The sequence below is a fragment of the Molothrus aeneus genome, chromosome W, assembly GCF_037042795.1.
Source record: "Molothrus aeneus isolate 106 chromosome W, BPBGC_Maene_1.0, whole genome shotgun sequence".
Lineage (NCBI taxonomy): Eukaryota > Metazoa > Chordata > Aves > Passeriformes > Icteridae > Molothrus > Molothrus aeneus.
The window spans coordinates 4,592,232-4,613,733 of record NC_089679.1 but is presented as its reverse complement, the minus strand read 5'-3'; the positions used below and the strand labels follow the sequence as shown (position 1 = coordinate 4,613,733).

The 21,502-nt window shown below is 42.6% G+C and overlaps 1 protein-coding gene across 3 annotated transcripts in view; it reads left to right on the top strand.

The window, feature by feature from the left end:
- Positions 1 to 1,115: 1,115 nt before the first annotated feature.
- The window catches only part of LOC136568496 (ubiquitin-associated protein 1-like), an 83,279-nt gene continuing 62,892 nt past the window's right edge, over positions 1,116 to 21,502 (top strand). Inside the window, exons 1-2 of one of the 3 annotated variants that reach the window (XM_066568503.1) lie at positions 1,116 to 1,152; positions 17,235 to 17,275. In XM_066568503.1, coding sequence (XP_066424600.1) covers positions 17,242 to 17,275 — 34 coding nt within the window. In that variant the 5' untranslated portion in view covers positions 1,116 to 1,152; positions 17,235 to 17,241. Of the gene's footprint in view, positions 1,153 to 1,181; positions 1,270 to 17,234; positions 17,276 to 21,502 lie in introns of those variants that run through there. The other 2 variants (XM_066568502.1, XM_066568504.1) reach the window with 2 other exon arrangements.

Here is a 21,502-nt window from a genome sequence, read left to right as displayed (position 1 = left end):
TCAAACTTTGAGGTACTTTTCTCCACCAAGAAACTCCCTTATTATAGGGGAAATAAAGGGCATACAAATATTTGTATGATTATGCTGCCTTAAAACTGATGTGGATGGATGTGTGCTTTTCCTTATGTTCATATGGATCATTAACTTTTCCCTATGCTTATAGAGGCAAAAATTAAGAGTAACCCAAACCAAATGATCACCAATGAGCAACACTGTGGAGAAAAGAAAGACAGGGAAAAAAAGTGTGATGTACAGGCAGACTGAAAAGCAAGCCAGCTCCTGATCACCTGAAACCCTCTGGTGTCTCAAGTCACACAAAATCAGTAAACATACTATTTTCCTGAAAAATATGGCATTTCTTTTATGCCTTTTTTGGTGTCTTTTCACCTAACAAACGCCAAAGACAACGGTGCTGCAAAAAGCCAAATTGAAAAAAAAAAAAACAAACTAGAAAAGAACCTATCAGGCTTTCTACCTTCCCCTGAGGATAAAACACCTAAGGGATAATAGTCTTTAGCTGTTTTCAGTCGTGATTTACCATGATTAATGCTCCTCTCTACATCCTCCCTCACACACATAACTACCACCTCCATTTTGAACAAAACACCTTAATTTTGTACCAAGGCCCTCTCAAAAGACTGAACACCTGCTGCCAAAGCTGCTCTTGGGGGAAAGTGCTATGCTCCAGGGCATCCAGCAGGAGTGCCTCTTCAGCTGTGCCGGGCGGGCATGCAGCCCCTCGTGAGGGGACCAAGGGCAGGTGTCGAGGCAGCCATCTCTGCTAAGGAAAGAGGCTGAGACGCATGAAGCAAAATGCCCCCTTAGGGCCCGGCTCGCCACCTTCATCCATCCTGGAAGTCTGTCGCTGTGTCCAGCTAGGAGAGGGGCAGGAAGTGCTAGAGGAACGCCCGGACAGGGCCAGGGTCGGGGCCGGGGCCGGGGCCGGGGCCGGGGCCGGGGCCGGGGCCGGAAACAGACAGAAACAGACACAAAAACCTCCACACCGCTCTAGGCAGAAGGAGATAAAAGTATCCTCGTCCCACCCCTCTTCCGCTGAGGTGATGTCACCGTGAGCACCTCCTGATTGGCTGGGAAGGAATAGGTGACCTCGCGGCGTGACGTCAGTGTGTCGTTGAGGAGGCGAGGTAGAGGGTAGGTAGATAACATGGCCTCTCCTGGTTGAGGGGCTGGGGATATGGTGCGCGTTTCGTACTGGCAGGTGGTGGGCAGTGACCGCAGGGACAGCTGGAACCGCCAGGTGCCGCGCAGGTAACGAGCGGGCCGGTAGGGAATGGGAATGCAGATGCTGGTCTGGGTGAGGGGCGCAGCCGGCCGCTCCTCGGGCCCTCCGCCCCGCTGCCGGGTTAAACGTCGCTACCGCTTCTCCTTGTCCGGGGCGAGGGACCATCCGCGACCCCACCGTGATTCAGCTGATGTGACGTGCAGGCGGGGCGGCTACGGGGCCGCTGGCCCCTCAGGACCGGGGTTTGCATGTTTGGGGGCTGCTCCCCCGGCTGTGGAGGGGGGCGAGCCTGTGAGCGCTGCGTTACTGCATGGTCTTGCTCCGCCTTCACGGCCTCTCGGTATTGCTTTTGAAGTTACCCTTTAATGGAGGTGCTGTACTAGCTATGGGGAAGGGAATGAGACTGAGATGGTATGTGTGGTAACAACACCGTTGGACCGATTTCTTCAAGGCCGTGTGCCAGGATGGCGTTACGTTGCAGTACCACCAACTGTACTGACTTCAGGTTTTTGTACATGCAGAGCTGTGATTCAAAAGTGTCAGTGATACTTTAGATCACCATTGCAATTGGGTGATTTAAACTTTTTAGACTGTCCTAGTTTCAGCTGGGATAAAGTTAATTTTCTTCTCAGTAGCTGGTACAGTGCTGGGTTTTGGATTCAGTATGGGAATAATGCTGATAACACACCGATGTTTTGGTTGTTGCTACGTGGTGCTTATCCTGAGTCAAGGGCTTTTCAGTGTCTCAGGCTCTGCCAGTGGGTGGGTGCACAAGGAGCTGGGAGGGAGCATGGCCAAGACAGCTGACCTGAACTGGCCAAAGGGATATTCCATTCCATAGAATGTCATGCTCATTTATATAAACTGAGGGAGTTGGCTGGGAGCTACCAATCGCTTCTCGGGGACTGGCTGGACATGGGTTAGTGGGTGGTAATTGAATCGTGCAGTTTCTCTTGGGTTTTATTCCCCTTTCTCTTTTTCCTCATCATTATTATAATACTTGAAACTTCAAAGGGAAAACCAAGGAAATCTTATGTATAAGATATGTGAATGAATAAATGTTAGTTTCTCTTTAGTGAATTAAACTTCAATTTTCAGATTACTGTAAGAGTACACTGATTAGGTGGGAGACTTACTGTATAGTTTATGTTGATGGATTAAAAAATTAATGATAAAAAGTCATCAAAACCACGTGGAAAAGTTCAATCTCTATTGTTTACATGGTGTTTTGCAGTGCCTGGTACTTATCCTAGAGACAAAAATCTCTAACAGAATAGGAGTCAGGTTTCTGAACCAATCCAGCAGACTACATCTAATTCTGTCACACTGGCAGCCATAGCTGTTTTGGCTGGTGCTGGTGGCATAAGACCTATAATGCCACAGAAGTTATCATCTTAGTTATTCTCTTTTTTTAATTGTATAAGGTTATGATTTTGTGTTGTTTCCACAAACTTTAGGGATTGATAATTCAGGACATTCAATATTGTTGTCAATTTCCAGTCTATATCATAAGTTTTTGACATCAACTTGTTCTTGTATTTTACACTTAGTGCTGGGTTAAATATTTTGATAAATTAATCTGTGAGAAATTTAGTTTTACTTATTAGACAAAACTGCTATCCAGCCTTCTCTGGTATTTTGTTTCTAACATAATAACTCCCAGTTTTTTCAATCATAAATTCCAAAGCTTCAGCTGTTGTTTTACAAGGATGCCTAAACGCATGACTATCTATTTAAAATTGATCTGTGCAATTCAGATCAATGTCAGTGTAAAGAAGGTCTAATGGAGCTGTAATTGAAAAGCTCTGAAAGAGGTTTTTGAAAACGATTTTTTGAAGAAAAGGTAAAGAAGGGTGAGCTCACAGTTGTGTGTTAACTACTTAGGTAGGTAATCTTCTCTAGTAAGCAAGTGCATTGCTTCATGCTTTGACCCCATGACTTGGTTTGAATAACCTCATGTTCTGTGTCCCTAATGACCTTTTGCAGTCAGTATAGTCTTGTATGAGGTCTCCTAAGAGAAACTGAACATTGGGACTTTTCCCTCGCTTAAATGATCAGATTTATTCCAAATCCTTGCTTGCATAGGGAAGGTGTTTTCTTTAATGTGAAGAAATACTGTCTTTCCTGTGGTTGGGAAATTTTGAAAGAACAGCTTAATGTCCAGACTTGATAATGGTGGGGGTTTTTTTTTGTGTGTGTTTTCCCTTTTTTGTAAGGCTACAAGGTCTTTTTGGAATCCTTTAAGCTTGCAATGTACTTGAAACACGGATGTGTTTAAAAAGGGAAGCAGAATATAATTTCTCTGACTTTGGTTTAAATCTTTTCTGGAGGGGAAAGCAGATTGGTTCAAAATGCCAATGTTGCGTTAGTAGTGCTACAGTTTTTAACTAACTGAGTTAAAATGGAAATTCTGAGCTTATGTTTTCTCAACTACATTTTGTATCGGAAATTCTTACACCAGAGTAACATTTTAAGTGGGCATATCAGAAGAACATGAGTCCTATACAAGAAGCAGTCAGTTCTTCAGCTGGAAGATGGTCTGAATATACTTAAGCTGTTTAGCTATTAGTAGATGTTTTCATGGAAGCTAGTAAAGAGTTGTGAGCTCCTGGTTAGTCTGGTTTATGTTGCTGAAGATCAGCATTCATGATAACTATCTAGTAGATTATGTGAAAGATTTGATTTAAGCCCTTTCCTAATGTATATGTTTGTGCTTGCACCATTTGGCATCTCTAGGCTAGCAGCAGATGAAGTCATGACTGAAATGACTGGTGAAGTTTGTTCCCTGAGTTTGTGAGGTTGGATTTCTAAGAGTATGCATATGACCAGTTATGCTAAGTGTTAGCAGCACGCTTAATCTAGACATAGAGATTGTGCTTTTTTGTTTAACTTGATTTTTTTCATAAATTCTGAACTCTAAATTAAAACTAGATTCCTAGTTTATAAACACTCTGTAAATTGTTAAAGTATTGTTAAATATTTTACTCATTCAGAGTAGTATTAAGTCTTATGCTAATTAAGTTGAAGTAGCTAAATTTGTTTATAATTACTAAATGCTTTCCATCTGATTATTTTAAGCTCTCAGAACTGGTAAGCATTTGTTATTCAAGACTTAAGATATAGGAAAATAGTAGTTAAAAGCAGTTGCTGTGCTCATCAAATTTAGGACTTGTTTCATTACTGCATTGTTAGATTATTATAGCCCTCACTAGTAGTACAAGTGCTAGATCATATTTTCTTTTTTTCCCCCTAAAATGTAGGAATTCCACAGCATATTTATATTTTCTGGCATGGTTTATCATGCAAATGTCTGTGTTGCTCCTATTGTATTTCAAGGAGGGGGAAATGGTCTAGTAATAAAGCCTCTTATTTGGCCTTATCATAATGCAGAGCACTAGGGCTCAGGAGCTCAGTCCCTGGGTAGGGACTGGGTGCCCGAGGCTAGCTCGCTCATGCCAAGGCCGCAGGGCTACCATCTAGCAAGCATGGTGATTATCAGCTCTATAGTGATTGCAAGCTCTCAGGATTTCAGCTCTGCTTGCTAGGTAGTGGTGCCCTGGGCTTGAGGCTGCAGCAGACGGAGAGAGAGGAGAAGGAGAAGGCGCAGGCTGTTCCACGAAGATGGCTTTATTTGGGGAGGTCCGTGAAGGGTCTCTGCTCTTCTTCTTTCTCAACTAATGGGGTACAGTATGCTTCTTTTATAGGGTTGGAAAGGATCCAAGCTTGACCAATGGGTAAGGGGTTAACATGACATTGCCTTATAGGGTTACAGAGGTAAGAAAACAGGAATTTTCTTTTGCTGTTTCAGCATTCCTATTGTTCATATCCTCCATGGTGCTTTTCCTAAATCTATGGGGTTTACTACAGTCTAGTTTACCACCCTGTCCTGGTTTCAGTCAGGATAGAGTTCCTTTTTTCTTCTCAGCTGGTACAGTGCTGTGCTTTGGATTCAGTATGGGAATAATGCTGATAACACACTGATGTTCTGGCTGTTGCTGAGCAGGGCTTACCCTGAGTCAAGGGCTTTTCAGTGTCTCATGCTCTGTCAGAGTGAAGCTGTGCAAAGAGCTGGGAGGGAGCACAGCTGGGACAGCGGTGGTACCACCTCCGTGATAACATATTTAAGATGAAAGAAAAAAGTGATTGTGCAGTTCTAATTGCAGACAAATAAGAATGGGGTGAGAACATGTGAGAAGAACAACTCTGCAGACACCAAGGTCAGTGGAGAAGGAGGGGTAGGAGCTGTTCCAGGTGCCAGAGCTGAGATTCCTCTGCAGCCCATGGTGAAGACCATGGTGAAGCAGCTGTCCCCCTGCAGCCCATGGAGATCCATGGGAATGCAGAGATCCACCTGCAACCCATGGAGGAGACCCACGGCCAGAGCAGGGGGATGCCTGAAAGAAGGCTGTGACCCTGTGGGAGGCCTGTGGAGAGTGTGGCCCATGATAGAGCAGCCTGTCCTTGAAGGATTGCACCCCATGGAAGAGTGACCCATGCTGCAGCAGTTTGGGGAGGACTGTTGCCTGTGGTATGGGCTCATGCTGGAGAAGTTTGTGGAGAACTGTCTCCTGTGGGAGGGACTCCACGGTGGAGCCAAGGAAAGACTCCTCTCCTTGAGCAGTGGGAGAAACAATGGGTGATGAAATGACCATAATCCCCATTCCCTGTCTCCCTGTGCTGCTTGGGGAGGAGGTAGAGCTGGGAAGGAGGGAGGGATGGGGGGAAGGTGTTTTTAAAAGTTTATTTTACTTCTCATTATCCTGCTCTGATTTTGGTAGCAATAAATTCAATTAATATCTCTAATTAGGGCCTTTTTTGCCCATGATGGTATTTAGGGACCTCCTGGTCCTTACCTCAACTCATGAACCCTTCATTATATTTTCTCTCCCCTGTCCCAGTGTGGAGGGGAGTGGGAGAGCAGCTTTGGTGGGTGCCTGGCATCCAGCCAGGGTCGACCCACTACAAGGATTTACCCAAAGGCTGATTGATGTTCGGGGATGGGCTGTGTATCAGTCAGTGGGTAGAGAGCAATTGCGCATCAGTCATTTTTCTTGGGGTTTATCTTTCACTTTCCTCCCCATTTTAATGAATATAATTATAATTTTAAACTTTACTTTGTTTCAGTTATTACACTGTTCTTATCTCAACCTATGAGTTTTATTTTTTTTTTTTTCTCATTCCCCTCCCGTTCCCACTAGGGTGGGGTGGAAGTGAGCAAGCAGCTGTGTGGTACTTTTGTTGCCAGTTGGGCTTAAACCATGACACCCATTTCTTGGTGGTGATGTATCTTCTACATTAGTGAAGCTGATCTCGAGGCCAAAACAAGATGTAAACTATTTTTTCTTTTCTGCTTATCTATTTAGATGATCTTTAAATTGCTTGGGTAGCAGTCAATAGTAGGAACTACACTAAACCCACATCTGTTCTTGGAGTTGTCAGAACCTGTGTTATCTCCTTATATGTTGTGTTTGGAAGTCAGGCCAGTGTTAGATATTAGTTGCAGATTCTTTTCTCTTGTGACAGGGCTCTCTTTTTGGAAACGGTCCATTTTAACAAAGTCACCCATTTGCCGCAACAGTTAAATGGGAATTTAGAATAGGTGCATCTTCTAGACTCTTGTTCGACACATCAGTCTCTGGCCAAAGAAAAAGCTTGCACTTATCTGCCTTGACCACGAGGCTGTCTATAAGTATTTTTTGATTTTCTTATGTTCTTGCCTCTGAAACTTGTAGTTCTAGAGGTTTGTGTGGTATAAAAGCTTCAGCTTCATTGGAAACTTATATGGCTGGTAAGTCATTTGGTGATTGAAAATTGGTGCATTAGTGTACTGTGTTTTCTTACCCTTGTAGCATTTTCCCTTATTTTTGGGTGAAATGTATGGCAAATGAACTTATGTCCCAAATATACCATCAGGATCTTGAAGGAGGAATAGAGCTGTCTATTATCAGTTAAGAGCCTTATATCCTTAAACAGCCCAAATAGTATGTGCTTTTAGCAAGTGCAGTGTCTTTAATCACAGAATATGCTGAGTTGGAAGGGACCCAAAAGGATCATCAAATCCAACTCCCAGTCCTGCACAGGACCATCCCTGAGAGTCACACCCTGTGCTTGAGAGTATTGTCCAACCACTTCTTGAAGTCTGTCAGGCTTGATGCTGTGACCACTTCACTGGGGAGCCTGTTCTAGTGCCCAACCACCCTCTGGGTCAAGAACCTTTTTCTAATATCCAACCTAAACCTTCCCTGACACAACTTCAGGCCACTCCCTCAGGTCCTGTCACTGGGCACCAGAGAGAAGAGATCAGTGTCTGCCCTTCTTCCCCTCACAAGGAAGTTGTAGACTGCAATGAGGTCTCCCCTCAGCCCCTCCTCGTACATCTTCCTCTCAAGGCCCTTCACCATCTTCACAGCCCTCCTTTGGATGCTCTCTAATAGTTTAATGCTTTTCTTATATTGTGGTGGCTAAAACTGCTCATGATATTCAAGGTGAGGCCACACCAATGTGGAGCAGAGCAGGGCAATCACCTCCCTTGACCAGCTGGTGATATTGTGCCTGATGCACCCCAAGGACATGGTTGGCCCTTCTGGCTGCCAGGGCACTGCTGACTCATATTCAACTTGCCATCAATCAGGACCCTCAGGTCCCTCTTCATGGCTCTGCTTTCCAGCGTCTCATTCCCCAGGGTTGTCTCATCCCAGGTAAAGAATCCAGCACTTTTCCTTGTTGATCTTCATATAGTTGGTGACTGCTCAGACTTCTAATTTGCCATGGTCTCTCTGCAGGGCCTCCCTGTCTTTGAGGGAGTCAACAGCTCCTCCCAGTTTTGTATCATATGCAAACTTGCTTAGTACCCCTTCCAGTCCTGTGTCCAAGTCATTTATGAAGATGTTGAAGAGGACAGGGCCTAAAATTGAGCCCTGTGGAACCCCACTAGTGACAGGTCACAAGTCTAATGTTACCTCATTCACTAAAACCCTTTGTTCCTGACCTGTGAGCCAGTTGCTCACCCATCACACGGTGTGTTTATCCAGCTGTGTGCTGGACAGTTTGTCCAGAAGGATTCTGTGAGAGACGATATGACCAAAGTGGGACATGACATGAAGATAGCTGCATAGCTACAGGTGTCTAATGATAATGTAATGAAGCCATATGGAACAAGAGTGAGAGATGCCATGCTTCTCTGAGAGTATATGGAAGGGCTGCCTTCTGCTTTAAATTCCCATTGACCGATATGTACTGAAGCAGAAGGTCTAGTTGCCCATTATGTCATGCTAAGCAATGGCACAATTTGAAGAATCGATTTCTCCTAATGTTTGTCACTGCTAGGAAGATGCTATCCAACATCTGCATGTGAAGTCCTATATAAGGATGTTATTGCCATCACTAGAGTGTTGTCTTGTAATCCAATAATGTGGTCTTCATGCAGACCTACTCTTCAGTGGCTCTTTTCTCCATGTCTTTCCTACTCATTTATTCTGGAAACATTTTTAAAAGTGCTATTTTACTGATTCCTGTCCTTCTGCTCCTCAGTCATTGCACTGGAAATAACTGAATTAGTTTGATGTTATGGACTGTCCTTCAAATTTAGATCTCTTGTTACAGTTGCTTGGGTTTTTGATCCATGGAGTGTGTATGCCACAGAGATGTAATCCCTTCCCCCCTCCACTGTTGTCAGTGTAACCCCTACTCTGCATTTGGTTAAATGTAAGGTGACCACTTGTATCCCATAAGATGGAGACATGTCATTAAATTTGCTTCAACCAGCATGTAGCAGCCTGAATTGCTGCTAGTAAAGTCCAAGGTAAAGAAGCAAAAAGGGCCTTTGCATAATATCCACAGATGTTTAATTCAGCCACGCGGTGAGATGTTCGGGTCCAAGGCACACACATTCAGGGTCCAGCTCTCTCCCTCGAGGGGCCCAGGGGCTGACCCTGGTCTTGGGGCAGTACAAAGATAAGGGCCAATCAGGGAATAGGGAGGAGTGGCTCAGGGACATAGGAACAGACATAGGAACAGGGGAAGGAGCCAATGGGATGTAACAGCTTTGAGGGAAGCTTCTTGTGTCTCCCTAACTTAGGGGATGCCCCCCAGGGCCTCCACACTAGCAAATACTGAAAATTGAATGGAAACTTCCTACCAGCATTTGCTTCAAGGACGGTCTGGTTTGTTCTTGTTGATCTTAAAATAGACCAAGAACCTTAATGTACTTTATCTCTTGGATTGCAGTAAATGTATTTTAAACTTTTTTTTTCTGTTAAGACTGGTCATAGTGATGTTTGCTTTTTTTTCTGCAGGAGGTGTAGTTGCAATGTGTCAAATATACCTGTACAATTACTTTATCCAAAGAGCTATTATCAGTGGCTCAATATCACTGCTTTATGAAAGGGGAGTATCTCCATGTAGATGACTCTGCTTGTTTGCAGAATTGTAAGAGGTACAAAGTAGAAGCAGTTGCTGCAGATTTTGGGCTGATGTCATCCATTTGGAGACTGCAATAAATGAAAACAGAATCCGTTTTGCACTGTTAGTAGACTGATCAGCTTTTTATTGTTGGTCTCAGAGACTTCAATTGTGTAGCAATAATGGAATGCTTACATAGGTGGAAAGCTTTGATAGAACCTTGACTTTTGTTTTATCTTAGCAACAGGCACTGTCTACTTCTGGTTTTGTTGTATATACAGCAAACAGAATTTTTAAGCATTGCACACAGTAACACTAGAACAGGCTGCCAGCCACATTTCATCACCTCCTTTTCAAAAAACTTAATTAAAATAGTGTCTTGCAACTTATCAGATTTGAAAGGCTATTCAGGGACCACTGTTACAAACATCTTGTTGCTCTGTCTTGCACTATATACAGAATGCTGATGTTGGTTTAGCCTTTCACTTGCACTGAAACAAGTAGTTACAGTAAAAACTTAAACCACTGTCTAAATCTGAAATACCTGTGGTGCATTAGAAATCAATCACTGGAATTAAACTGCTTTTCACTGTACAATCAGTAATAGTTAATGAATGTAATATAGGCAGCAAAAATTAATCTCTTTAAAGTTGGGGTTTTTCGGGTATTTTTGTAGTTTTCAGAGTGAATGGTGCATCCTCAGTTGTGCATTCTTAGGCTACACAATGAGTATCAGGAGGCAAAATGGAAATTGCAAGATTTTTTTTCTCTGAAAATCACAGATGTGCTACATTGATTATAGTTGATAACTTGGGGCATTTTGATTTCCTCTGACCCATAATACTTTCCTCAGAAGGTGGGAGTTACTTCAGAAAATTCATGTGGTCTGGAATCTAGACACAGTTGCACCCCAAAATAAAGGATATAGCAACAAAAGACCAATTCTTCTCAACAAATAGTTAAATTGGCTTGAGTTATCACTGAGAAAGGTGTTTCAGGTACCATTATCAATAGGATGCTTCCAATTTGACCAGTCAGAGCTCTTTCAGAAGGAAAGGAATGTAGATATAAACTTCAAGAAAAACACCAGTAGAAAGAACATCAAAATAAAATTATAATTGAAAAATACCCCAACTTCCTATCAGCTTCTCATGGTAGTAAATTTTTTCTTCATCTGTTTATGAGACTCTCCCTTTGATACCTTGCCTGCACCAAGTCAAACTTCTCTATGTTCTCCTTGTTATCTGGCAGCACAAGTAAATAGTCATTCAGGTTTAAGTGGTGACATGTCAGGTGGGCTGTCTTGGTTACCTGTGTTGTCCCTTCAAGCCTTTCCAACTTGTCATCTCTCTCTTTGTGTCAGTTGTTTCTGTCATCAGTTTTGTCTTGTCACTTCTCTGTTTCTGCATCTGTATGTTTTTTGTTTGTTTTTGTGGTTGTTTCCCTGTATAAGTCCCCCTCCTCCCCTTCTATCATAACTCTGAGATCCTCTGCTCTCATCTTGGGCTTTGGTATGCGGTGTTCCTCTGACTGTCTGGTTTTAAAAATGTTGCCCTGTTGACTCAGTGTTAAGTGGAAAATGAACATACAGGAAGGGAAGAGGTTGCCTTGGTGGCTGCTGACATTAAAGTTGCTTATAACTCTAGGCACCTGTAGTCCTGATCTCCTCTTCAGATAATTAGCCAGAACCAAGAATGAGAGAATGAGGCTAAGGATGTCTACATTTATAGGAGTGAGCTTGTAGGTGGCTTTAAGAAAACCTTGTAGTACTATGCAACTAACTTGTTTCCCTAGATCAGGAAAGGTGTTTTATGTTCTTTGTCAACTTATAGCATGAAGTAAAGCATCAGACCAAAATTTGTTCCCCTATGTGCCATTCCCACAGATGCCCTTCAGCATCCTGTTCTGGACTTTGTTCTCCAGAGGCAACAATGATAGGGCTGCAGTCTTCCATTAACTCATTTGGAGTAAGGCTTTGGGAGCAAGTCCTTTAAATTTCTAAAAGAGCAGTAACAAATGTAAACAAACCTTTACTGCACAGTGTAGCAACTTTGACTAAAGCAAATATAGTTCAGACCCAGAAGCATAGTAGCAACATCAGTAACTTTCTAACTGGCTGCAATTTTTAAATTTTTCTTTTTCCCTCCAAGCCAGCAAGACAGAGCAACAGCAAGATGCTTATGATAGTGTGTGGAGAGCTTTGTAGATAATTAGCTAGCTGAGAAAGGCCACTTGGATGTGATACCGTTGGATAAGGATAGGGGAAACAAGCTGGGGATTAAGTAACCAGTGGCCAATCACTGGCAGAGGTCATGGTGACCTTCGCTGAAACAGGAAGATGGGGGAGAAAATCGTTTGCCAGAAAATGAAGATAGCCTAGGTAGAGTAGCTATAAGAATGTAAACATAGAAACAAAATAATCATTAGAGCATAGAAGTAGGTGTGGTTGATCTAAGTGTGCTTTAACCAATAATGAGCTCAGCTTTTGCAATATGTATAAGCTTCATTAACACCAATATAAATATGTGTGAGCTATCAATAAACTTTGGGATTTGCTGTTCACGCATATTATGTGAGGCAATTCTTCCGCCGATCACGACAATAGTGGTCTCTGAATAGCCTATCAAATCTGATTAGTTGTAAGACACTATTTTAACTAAAAGTTTTTTGGAAAGGTGATGAAATGTGGCTGGCAGCCTGTTCTAGTGTTACTGTGTGCAGTGTTTAACAATTCTGACAGTGCCTTCTGCAGTAATGGTATCTTAATAAGTACACACGCAGTGCATCAGGAAGAGCTAGCGTGATATAAACTCAAATGTTACCTGAATCTACAGTGTGATTGTCTCTCTGGAAATGGTGCATTTCATGATTAGTTTGCTATTTATGTGCCTTAGCTAGTTCTGTAGTTAAAATAAGGTGTTGAATATGGCAGAGGAATAATTTTTTCCCACTGTGCCTTAAACTTAATGCAGATGCCTGGTCTGCACTAGGATTTTACTACAAGATTGCCAACAAAAGCAAGATACTTATTGTTTATGTGGGATATTTTGACACTGAGGATGCATCCAAGGATTTATGCAGCTCCGGATTGATATACTATTGAAAACCTCCCTGGATGCTAGATGTGCACATCTTTATCTTTGCAGGATTTTTATGCATTGCTACTAGTGTCCCTGGAGTAAATTGATTTTGTCATGGTAACTTAATGTTCTGTTGCCCAAGATCAGTGTGTGAGATGGTAAACTTAAAATGTCCTTGCAATGGCCTACTGGAGAAGGGTTATAAATTACCATTCTAAAAATTATCTCTTTGAATTTTCTTTTCAATGTCCTTTATGTAGGTACAGTCTGGAGTAAGATGCTTCTGGTAAATGAGATAGACAGCATAAACCCTATTGCCTGTAGATAACTGGTTCTGCATTGAAAAAAACTTCCTTGTCAATTGAGTTGCCAAAGTGAGTAGGTTACTTTCATTAAAAAAATGAAATCCTTTAGAAAAGTAGCACTTGCTTTTCAGTCTGAGGTAATAACTAGAAGAAAGACAAACTTGGAGAAATTAAAGAAAGTGTGTAGAGGCCTTCTCCCAAGTTCAACTCTGCTATAATAGTAGTGAATGATGGGCAGCCATAGTACATGCTTGCAGACAGTGCCTCACAGTCTCCAATGACATACAGAAGACCAGTGAGGTACATGGAATCTGTATGATTTCACATGTGGCCTGGCTTTTTTGATAATAACATATCAAGTTGGCATCTTAATTGCTACTCTCATACAGAGGAACTAGCAATGTAGCAGCTTGTCTGACAGTGTGATCTGTGTCTGAAAGGTGCAGCCTATTTCATGTGTAGGTAGTATTCAAGGTATTCAGGGTGCTGTAGTCTGCAGTCTGATCTCCCCCTCTGTGGCACTGGGACTAATAAAGCCCATTCATCTCTAGTGGTTGACATGCAACTGTACTGGGTGGTCTTGTGGCTTTGCCCTTAACATCCTTCCTGAGGTGGCAGGCTCAGCACTGTTTCACCACCTTTTTCTTCTGCCTTTGAAACTGCTATGTTTTGTTTGCTTCTGAGAAGCAGTTGCCAGCTAGTGCTGAAACCAGTTCTCTGGCTTTAGTGGATTGGTTTTGGACATAACGCTAGTGTTGACTGAAATGGTGAGATGTGCTGAGAGGAGCCTGACAAATGTTGAGCAGAATGACACTTTTATGTACAAGGTAGACCTGGAGCTGCCCAGCATGACACACTTGCCCATGGCCCAGCGCCTGCTCACTGTGTTTCACAGTCTGGTTGCACCCAGGTAATCTCCATACAGCTTTGGCTTTAGCTGTGTGTTGAAATTCCATTAGCCAATATCGTTGGTTCACCTATTGATTTCAACAAAATGTTGAAAGGGACGTGAGCACTGTTGCAGAGTGGCAGGGTGGTAGAAATGCTGCAACCTTCTTTGAAGCGTCTCCTTCAGAAGCCGCTCAGAGTAAGGCCACCAGAACAGCCATTTCAAGTCCATGCACACACACACGCCACAGATAGCTCAGCATAGGAAAGACAAGAAGGATCTTTGTATAATGTATTCCAGTGAAGGTTTATTCCAAAGCACGCTGAAGGGATCAGGGGCAAAGACAAAACCATGTGGTTTGCACAGACTTAAGTATGGGGTCAGTGACCAATGACCTGAGGGCACAGGGCAGGGTAAAGGGCAGCAACCTGCAGGGGGAACGAGGGATGAATAATTGGGGTGGGCAGTGTCAACTGGCCAATGAGGGAAGAAATCTAATGTAGATCAGCAGTAGTGCTGCAGAGCACCATGGGCTAGGTCCTCTCTTTAGCCTAGGTGAGGAAAACTATGGTATATTATTCCAAGGCAAGGCCCTGGGGATTTCCCTGAGGGGGAAGGATTCAGAGGATTCCACAGAGCACAGCAAAAGGGGCTTTCCTAAAGTACTTGAAACTGGCTCTTCCTGCCTCCAGATGTGTCAGCAGCTATCAGGAGGAATAGCTAAGATGTCTGTATAATCCTCACCTTATGACACCCTTTAAGGTAACATAAGTAGTTAGAATCAGCAATGGAAACAATGAGGCTAAGAGTAAGATCTTGATAGGGGAATGATGGATGTGAATGTTAGATCTGCTCCACATTGTGCTTTGAGTGCTGTCTGCTGCTGGTGGGGTGTACCAGTGTAGTGGGTCTAGCACTGGCCAAACGCCAGTGCACCCACTAGAATTATTTACTCATTTTCTGCTGCGAGATAAGGATTAGGAGGAGAGCAAAGCAGGCTCAAAACTTTAAAGGGTATAAAGAAAACTTTATTAACAGAACTAAAAGAAAAATAATAAATCAGAATAAACCTTCAGAACACTTCTCCCTCCAACTCCTCTTTCTTTTCCCACTGACAACGTAAAGAGACAAAATTTGGTATTTTCAGTCAGTTTACCACTTCTAAAATAATCTTTCTTCAGTTTACTTAGGGAGAGAAGTCTCTCATGCCATGCCATGGAGACTTTTCCACAAGAAACAGTTCTCTCATGGTTTTAATTTTCACGAATAGCAGCTGGCCAGAAATCCGCAATCGTGAAGTCCCTCCCATGGTTTGGTAGTCTTCCCACAACTACCACCATGGGTCATCTCAGCTTATTGGGGTGCAATTTTAAGGATGAGCTGTTCTAGTATAGAAACAAAAGTTTTTTTTGTTTTATCTCTGGGAACAGAGGTTTTCTTCTCCCATCCCTGAGGCCAGGTTTCTCATCTCTCTCTGTTCAAGCTTTTCATTAGATCACAGCTACGTCAACATCTGCTTGCTTCAACACTGGTGCTTCTGCTCACGGCTATGACTAGAATGCTACATCCCCCCAATGCATTTCATGAGTTACAGGAAAAAAGTGTTGTGTATTAATTATATCTTCACCATAGCCTTACAAGAGAATTTCAGCCCAAGACTAAGGCATCTCCTCATTCTCCTCCCATCTGGGATTTGACTCCTTCTTCACTGACCTCGGTGTCTCCATGTTGTTTTCTTTACGTGTCTTCCCCATGTCCTTTTTCTCTCACTCTAGAGAGGATTGATGTCTGCAAGTTTCATCTGTGCACTGAAAGAGTTAATGTCTCACCCAGCCCTGTGGATGGTCATGTGATCTCTGCCGGGCGGTGGCTGCTTCGACTGCGTGGCTGTTTTCCGGCCCCTGCCGCGTTCAATTCCAGCCGCGGGGCTGCTTTCTGCGTGGGGCTGCAGGGCCGCCTCTGTTCTTAGCCTCATGATTTTCCACGGTGCCAGCAGGATAGCTCGGCAGCTCACGGCTGGAACAGGGCCCGGTTTGGCTCCACCCGAAGCCGAGCAGAGCCGGTCTGGCCCATCACCCGTGGTTGGAACTCGCTCGTGGCAGAATCTCAGCTGAGCTGTGCCACGGGCTGAGCTGGCCAGGCTGTGCGGCGGAGCAGAGCCCAGTTCTGCCAGCGTCCAGTTACCTGTTCAAAAGCTGGAAGCAAGAGAGTTTTTCCTGGCGTTTGTTCATTTTTAAATGTGATTTCACAGAACCATATTCAGCTCTCTTAAGTGTTTTAACAGGGTGTCAATATTCAAAACTAGCTAGCTGGTTGGTTCTGTCAGGTCTGAAGGAAGCTGCCAAGGTCCTTACAGGGAATTACTTCTGTAGCTCATGGATTTTTTCCTTAACTAAAAACCAAACTATGTTAAACCACAACAACCAGATAATGTTTTGGAAGAATGGCTGTTGGATATTTCATATAGCTGGAGGGCTTCAGAAACAAAGGGAAACTCTGATTCTTTGTTATGTATAATGCCACAAGGAGGACTTTAAAAATAATTTATTTGAAGAATTATGCTGTGGTATCTTAAGATAGGTATTGTGATGTATTTCTAATCTAGCAAAAGAACCAATTATGTTATTGAACACACCATGAGCATCCTGGATTAGCTCTTTCTCAGGGCAGGCTGACTGTTAAAAGCTGGCTAGGCACTTCTGTGTTTAACATCTTGACCATGTAGGATTTGCATCCAAATTTTAAGTTGCTAATAAAATTCTGTGGGCAGTGAATGAGGCATCTTGTTAACACTGTTTTCTTGTGTGTATCCAAAAATATCTTCCTAATGGTACCATTTATTATATAGCTCTATTGTGCATTATCCAGTGTGTCAAGACAAGTGCCATGCTGGCTGACTGCATACCTAGTATGATAGTATCCCTTTTTAGAGCAGTGAGGATTAAACTGAAGAGGATAAGTGTGGTATTTCCGGTAGGAAGGGCTAGTCTTAATGCTAGGGGAGACAGGGTGTGCTCTATGGTGCTGGGACAGAGCAGCCTCTGAGCACTGTGATCTGGAAAACTGCCTTTCTGATCAACCTAGCTGCTTCTTGGCTCTGTTTTGACCTTTCTTCTTCATTTTGACAGTACCCTGGGCTAAGTTATTTGCCTAATCAATTTTCAGAGCTATAAAAGAATTTTTCTTATCTGTCTTGGGAACAGGATAAACAGTAAGTGTCTGCAACATGTCCCTTAATCTAGAGATAAGACAGTGTAGATCTGCATAGGCTTATGCTGTACTACATGTTGCTAAAGCTGTTTTAAAATGTTTTTCAGGTTCTAAATGGCTTCTAAGAAGTTGGGATCTGAGTCTCATGGTAAGTAAAATTTGGTATCCCTGTCTCTTCAATAAGATGAATCCTACTATTGCTGCTGACTCATGTCCCAGCCTAGATAGTCCATAGAAACTAATCTGTTCAGCTCATGACAGAATAATACCTTCTCCTTCCCCTCACTTCCCCCTTCAAAATCAAAGCTGAACTGCAGTTGTGATACTGATTTGATGTTTACTGAAGTGGACACTAGATTTGTAGCTCCTTTCTATGGAAGTCACGTGAACAGCTGGATTGAAAGTGAAGCTTTTAATATATCATAGAACTATGCTTTTTGCTCAGCAGTGAATTTTTTTCCTAAATTAGACTAATCTGGTTCAGCAGGCAAGCGAAGAGAATATTTTCTTCCACATTTGAGATGCATAGTGTCATGAAGATGATTGGTACAATAAAAATTATTTACCTGTATATGTGCTTATCTCTTGAGGATTAATATTTCTGTGGAACATTAAAGTCCAGTTTGTTGTATGTCATGTATCTTCTTCAAATTAGCAATCATTCAATGCAGTACAGGGCAGTTCATGTGAAATTTCTAACACAATTTTTCATGCTATAGAAACTTAGCATTGATCTTTCTGGGTAATCTTTCTGATAAGAGGGTCCTGGGGAATTCCATTTTTCTTTCAGCTTTTTATTCAGTCTTGCAAGTAAAAAGTTGAACTACAGAATAAGAAATGCCTCACTTAAATATGTGGTTAAGGATTAATAAAAATGACCAATCAAAACTCAATTTTTATATGGTCTCCTTTGTGGCCCAGTGATCCTGCTGCAAGATAATGAATTTATTTATTTGCTATCTGCCAGCTTTTTACCACTTGTTCTCTTGTATCTATGAACATTCTGATCTGCTTGTCTTCTGAGTCTATTTTTACTTCTCTTTTGCTTCCTAAACCAGACTAGCAAAGACACTGCTCAGAGCTAGAATTCAATCTGTCTTAAATATTTCTCAAAACAGTATGCTGTGGTGGAACATGCTCCTGGCTTCAAAATAACAAAATCAAAATAAATGGTACTGTAAGCTGGCTGCTTAACTTGTCTACTCTTCTGTGTACTTTCTGTTCCTAATGATACCAGTGACACTGTCATGGTATTGTTTCTGAGGAGTAGTAGAGCAACTTCCTTGGCTTATTATGTTTAAAGTAATTAGCAAGGCAATTCTTTTCAGTTTTCTCCAGGGTTGTTAAGAATTATTTTGACCAAGTGAATTTTGGCTTGCTGTAAAGCATCTAGTTGAACAGCTACCTGGTTTTTATCAGTTCAGTGTCTCTGGCAGGCTGATAGAATCAGTCAATATAGTTGATGTATCTCTTGTACTTATTATTGAGCTGCTTATTGGAGGTTAGAGGACTGTTGTTGAATCACAGAATGATTGAGGTTGGAAGGGACCTCTGGAGATGGTCATGTCCAAAACCCTGCTCAAGCAGAGCCACCTAAAGCACCTACTCAGGACTGTGTTCAGATGGAGATGAAGATGGGAACATAAGGTATGGATGGAGAGGAAGGAACACTTTTCCTGTTTTGGAAGGTATTCTTAGCATACACCTATAACTATGCCTAAGTGTGTAACTTCAAATGCTCTTGTCATTTGAATAATTGGAAATTCAAGCTTAAGTTTCAGTAATTGGTACCATCTAGAAATACAGCTCTCATCTATTGCACAAAAGGTTTGTTATATCAAGTGCAGTATGTTAATATTGTTGTTGTATTCTCACTGTCACTATATAACTTGAAAGCTCCTAATTCCAATTTCTGAGAATTATGTGTGTTTTGTGACCATGAAAACTAAGTTCCACTTGGTTTCAAAACTGTTCCCCATTTATAACTAGTAACTGGTTTTATCTGAAATGTTTCAATTCTGCTACTTTAAGACAACAAAATTGTCACTTGATGAGACACTTAAAAGGGCTTATGTTTTTTTCATGTACTCTGAGTTACATGCATGGGAGAAATACCAACAAGATATTCTCAAGAGGTCAAAACAAGAAGAAAAACTTTATTGGCAACTTCAGAAAATCAGAACTGTGGCAAAAGGTTTAGAGCAGCTGTCTTAGGTTGCAAAATGTAGCTGGGGGTGTGTATTCTATTACCATCTGTTAGAGGTGGGGCAGTTATCTTCTGTTAATTGGGAAGTTTTCTTTATTCCACAACCAATCCTTCCTCCAGGAAATATCTTCTGTTAATGAGCTATTGAATCTCATTGCATTACTGATAAAATTACATCATCCCATTGTGAGATGCTCTGCCCAGGGGGAGGAGCCAAGCATTCCTACCTGGATATAATCTGAGAATTAGAACACCAGAGCCAGCCTTTTCCCACTGGATTCCCAGAGAAGCAGCTTTCTTCTCCACTGCATTCCCAGACCCATCTATACCACCACTGGGTCTCCAGAGGAAAACGACACCCTTCTATAGGATCACTGCTTCAACAGAACCACATCTGTCACTCCAGGAGGACTGCAGCCACCATTTAATTGGACTTCTACCAAAACTCTGACCAACAACAGGGTGTCAGGTCGTATTCTCACTCTGTCAGTATTGTTTTGGGGTTTTTTTGTACTATTGCATTTGTATTTTTATTTTTCCTAATAAAGAACTATTATTCCTATTCCCATATCTTTGCCTGAGAGCCCCTTAATTTCAAAATTATAATAATTTGGAGGGAGGGGGTTTAAATTTTCCATTTCAAGGGAGGCTTCTTCCTTCCTTAGCAGACACCTGTCTTTTCAAACAAAGACAGATTTTGGCACCCAATGTGCAGCTCGAGGGCATAGGAACAAAAAGGGAATAACAGTTCTTAAATAATCTATTTTTTTGTGCTGATATAGAAACCTCATTAAGTGTCACCATGTGGTCTAGCTTACCCTGGTTCGGGTGGCACGTGGTTGTGGCTATATTTCTCCCATTTGCAGGCCCTTATCTAAACATGGGTCCTATAACTAAGGCTGCTGTGGCTGTTATCCACTTTGCTTTATGCGTTACTAAGGTGAGGAACTAATGGATTTGTAACTTCCTCTGGAAGACGGGCACATGGATTCAGCGCTATCACACACTAACTGTATTTTTGGGGTTACTTTAATAATGGTACTTACTGGGAGGAAATGGCACTGGGTGAAAATTTCTCCCAACCCTTCACCCAGTTCTTTGGGTCTGCCCCACCAGTTTTTGAAGGGTTCAAATCTTCTCTAAACGCTAATGATATACAATGGCTAGTGTTGCTGATAGGCCTGTTCTATTTAGCATTCAGAGATAAGTGAAGATTGACTTGAATAACCACCCTGACACCTATCCCAGAAAACAGGGATGCTGCCCCAGAACCTGACACTGCCCTGGGGACTAGGGATGCTGCTGTCCCAGAGCCTGACCCTGCCCCACAGCCCACCTCAGAAATGAACCACCTGGATTGAGTGGGGGTTCTGGTGAAGGAGATGCGTGAAATGAGCCAAATGCTGAAGGAGTACATTTCTTCAGCTGGTGAGAAACCCTTCCCCTACCTCAAAGAAGGAGAGTCTAATGGTGCAGCAGTAGAACCCACAGATGTTACAACCATCCAGGTTCCAGCTGAACCGCAAGGGCAGTCACAGCCAGCAGCAGTTGCCCCTGTGGAAATGAGGAAGTCCAAGATGAAATCAGAGCACCCAGATAATGATAACAAAAGAGGGCCCTCACAACCCACAGGGGAGCCAACAGTTGAGATCATCACCAAGTCCCTGACGTACGAAAGTCTCCATAATCTGCACAAAGACACTGTACGACAGGGATGTGAGGCTTATACAACCAGCTTACTCCAGCTCTGGGACCTTATGGGTGCAAGTGTGCAACTGGATGTTGGTGAGGCAAGGAATTTGGGACCCTTGACCCCAGACTCATGTATGAATCAGATTTTTGTAAGGGAGCCAGGGTCCCTTTCCCTCTGGGAGCGGCTTTTAATGAGTGTAAGAGAAAGGTTTTTCCATAGGGAGAGAATGCAGGAGCACCACCATAGAATGTGCTGGAAGACCCTTGAGGAAGGGATCCAACAGCTGAGAGAAGTGGCAGTATTGGAGGTACTCTTTGGGAGAGATGGACAGCATATTAATGACCCTGACAAGGCCAGGTGCACAGGGCAAATCTTGTGGAATCTGGCAAATCTGGGGCCATCTCAATACACCACCTTCATTGCAATGATTGATGCCAATACCAACTGAGAGACAGTAGGTTCTGTTGTCAACAAGC